The following is a 2,721-nucleotide window of genomic DNA, read 5'->3' as shown; positions in this document are numbered from 1 at the left end:
CAGCCTGGTCTCGCTGCAGAACTCCTCTCTGTCGGCCAAGGTTGTACCCTTGAAGCCCCCTCCCCTCACTTGCACAGCTCAGAGAACACTTACTGCTTGGTGATCCCCATGTATTGATAGATGGTGACGGGATTGGTAACACCTTTCATGTCTCTCTGTGGCAACTCTTTGAAGCAGTAGCTGGGCAGGCGAGAGGCTGCATACGTCTCTGCATCACAGGACACCATCCCTGGGTAGGCCATCATCATGCGGGCGGCCAAATTCACCTTAAAGCCAAGGACTGCCACAGAGAAAGAGCATACGTCAACGCAGTTGGGAAACCTTCAAGGCCAAGGGCAACCTCCCCTCCCGGGCACAAGCCAACCCAACTGCAGGCTAAGAGGACCCAAAGGGAACCACGTGTCTCTGAGCCCATCCTCCTGGCCCCAACGGGCTGCAGTGTGCCCTTGCCTCAGCCCATCCGCCTTGTCCAGACCGACGGGCTGAAGCAGACCCATGCCAGCCTCACATTCCTAAGACAAAGGAGCCCTACCTGTGTGTTCAAACCTCTCGGGATGGCCAGTGAGGCCGCAGAACACCGTCCCGCTGCTGACCCCGACAGAAACTTGCCTGGCACACAGAGAGAGTGACGTGCATTCAGCAGCAGCCCTGCTGCAGTCCCGCTCGCCCTGTTCCATCCCTTCCCACCTCTCCCCTCCTCGGCACTGGGACCACACGCACCAGCATGGGACTTGGGGACTTAGAGAGCTTGGGGTGCAACACGCCCCGGTGGCAAGGGATGTAGGTAGCGCACACGCAAGACCATCTGGACCCTTCCCCCGAGGCCCGATGGCTGCAACCTGCACCAGGCCACAGGCTTTTCTCCTCAGCAAGGAGGCAAGCAGGTGCTGCCTGCACACCACCCACAACGGCAGTGACTGGAGGTCGAGGGACCGGACTCGGGCTTTGTTCCTGGCCCCATTGCCCGGAGGAGCCTGCCTCTGGCACTGATGAGCTCTGTGCCCTGGTGAGGGCTCGCTCCTGCACGGTGACTGGCAGGCAGCACTTGGGGGCTGTGCCTGGCTGCCGTGGGCTAACCTGCCACCTCTGAGATGCTGCCTCCTTCCCGCCAGGGGCGAAGCAGGACAAGCCAGGGGGAACATCTCTTGCTCATCAGTCCTCTCGTGCCATCCCAGGCAGCACACACACCCCCTAACATGCACTCACTGGAGTTTTCCCAGCTCCGTGGAGGCCATGCAGAGGATCTGCATAGCACATTCCAAGGCGTGGGTGCTCTCACAGGCCAGCTTTTCTCCCGGAAATCCAAACACGCAGAGGAAGGTGCAACCCTGCAAGGAAGAGGTGCAGTACGCCTTGTTTTACAATACTGATGGCCAGCAGCTGATGCATTCTGCTACAGGCACCGGGGAGACCAGCGGAGCTTCAGGTCAACCCACAGCCTCAGATCCCAGCAGCAGGCAGAGCTGCTTCCCATTGCCTTGCTGCCAAACAGACAGAGGCATCCCGGGCGTGGGATGGCTGTCACACACTCACCTTGTCAAACAGAAGACTTTTGTTGATTTCACCCTTGTGAGGGCTGATGATTTCTGAAATCATACTGCTGCTATTGCTGAGGCTGCTGCTGAGCTCCACTGTGCTGATCTTGTCAGCAAACTGCAGCTGGACAAAGAGGCAGGTGACCGGCCGTAGCTCCGAGCACAGCTCCAGTGGCACGTTCTGATAAAGCTGCAAGAGAAGAGCACAACAGCTTTGCCAGCCTGCTCTCCCGGGGGCTTCTCTGGGCCCACAGCAGACACCGAGGGACAGCAGGCGTGCTGGTAATAGCATGTGCTAGTGGAGGATGGCGAAGTCCTCCCAGGTACCGAGTCCTGGCACAAAGCTACTCTGGCAACACTCTGTCCTGTGACACGTGCGGGCATGAGGGAGCTCTTTGCCATCCTCTAGGCACCTGAGCGGGATCTTGTCCCGAGAGCTCCACACCGTCTCCTGCTGCCCTCCCTACACGCAGCCGCCAGCAGTAGTGGCCATACCTTCTGGAGAACAGCTGTCGATATGTGCTTCTCCAGCCTCGCTCCCACTTCAGGACCAGCAGAGCTCCTAAGAACCGGCCTTTGGAGGGCTAAGGAAAGGAAACGCAGGCCGTCACTGGCAGGGCAGGACTACAGGGCTTGGGAAGCTGGACATGGCAAGGGAAAGATTCTCCTGCGCTTGCTCCCGCTCCTGTCTGAAGCAGGCAGGACCCACTTTCCAGCCAGTCACAGGACAAGGAACTCACCCATCCCTTCCAAATGCCAATCCCCTCTGTACATGTTCAGCTGGTCTACAGCATCTCGGTATTCCTGGCGAGTTAAGTGCCTCATTTCCACAACCTGAAGACACACAGGAGGAAAGGAATGCCACTGGCCTCCCCAGAAGCCCCAGGGCACACGGCCTGCCCCTCCACTCTCTCTTCCCAGACAAGGGCAAGCCCACCTCCCTGGACTTTCAGCTGAGGTGCAACGCCAACAGCTTTGGCTCTCTGCCTACGCTTATGGTTAGGGCTGTGGCCACGTTCAGCCTCTCAGCCGCCTCCCCACCCAAGTGCGGGTCTTCCAAAGGGCTCGAGGCCACACCATTCACCCACCTTCACGGCCCTTCTGCCAGCAATATAGTTGGCCCTGATTCGTTGCTGCTCACACAGCTCCCAGCAGGTCTGTGACAGCACGATTTCATAGGCAGCCG

The 2,721-nt window shown here is 59.0% G+C and overlaps 1 protein-coding gene across 1 annotated transcript; it reads right to left on the bottom strand.

The window, feature by feature from the left end:
• Nucleotides 1–62: 62 nt before the first annotated feature.
• On the bottom strand, nt 63–2,715 carry LOC104915367 (adenylate cyclase type 10-like). The gene is made up of 7 exons (XM_010726245.2): nt 2,624–2,715; nt 2,276–2,369; nt 2,031–2,119; nt 1,534–1,725; nt 1,207–1,328; nt 533–609; nt 63–280 (listed from the first exon to the last, which is right to left on the bottom strand). The coding sequence occupies exons 2-7, from the start codon at nt 2,358–2,360 to the stop codon at nt 90–92; spliced, it is 756 nt and encodes a 251-aa protein (XP_010724547.2). The 5' UTR covers nt 2,361–2,369; nt 2,624–2,715; the 3' UTR covers nt 63–89.
• Between the last annotated feature and the right edge of the window lie 6 nt (nt 2,716–2,721).

The sequence above is a fragment of the Meleagris gallopavo genome, chromosome Z (assembly GCF_000146605.3).
Source record: "Meleagris gallopavo isolate NT-WF06-2002-E0010 breed Aviagen turkey brand Nicholas breeding stock chromosome Z, Turkey_5.1, whole genome shotgun sequence".
NCBI classification, from domain to species: Eukaryota; Metazoa; Chordata; class Aves; order Galliformes; family Phasianidae; genus Meleagris; species Meleagris gallopavo.
This window is presented reverse-complemented; position numbering and strand designations above follow the sequence as displayed.

What these genes read in the sequence shown, in the direction of transcription:
- LOC104915367 (XM_010726245.2), bottom strand. Translation starts at nt 2,360, where the DNA reads ATGAGGCACTTAACTCGCCAGGAATACCGAGATGCTGTAGACCAGCTG. An exon ending in ACGGAGCTGGGAAAACTCCA is followed by an intron (nt 610 to 1,206) that starts GTGAGTGCATGT and finishes TCTGTGTGCCAG; the next exon opens with GCAAGTTTCTGTCGGGGTCA. An exon ending in CGAGAGGTTTGAACACACAG is followed by an intron (nt 281 to 532) that starts GTAGGGCTCCTT and finishes TCTCTGTGGCAG; the next exon opens with TCCTTGGCTTTAAGGTGAAT.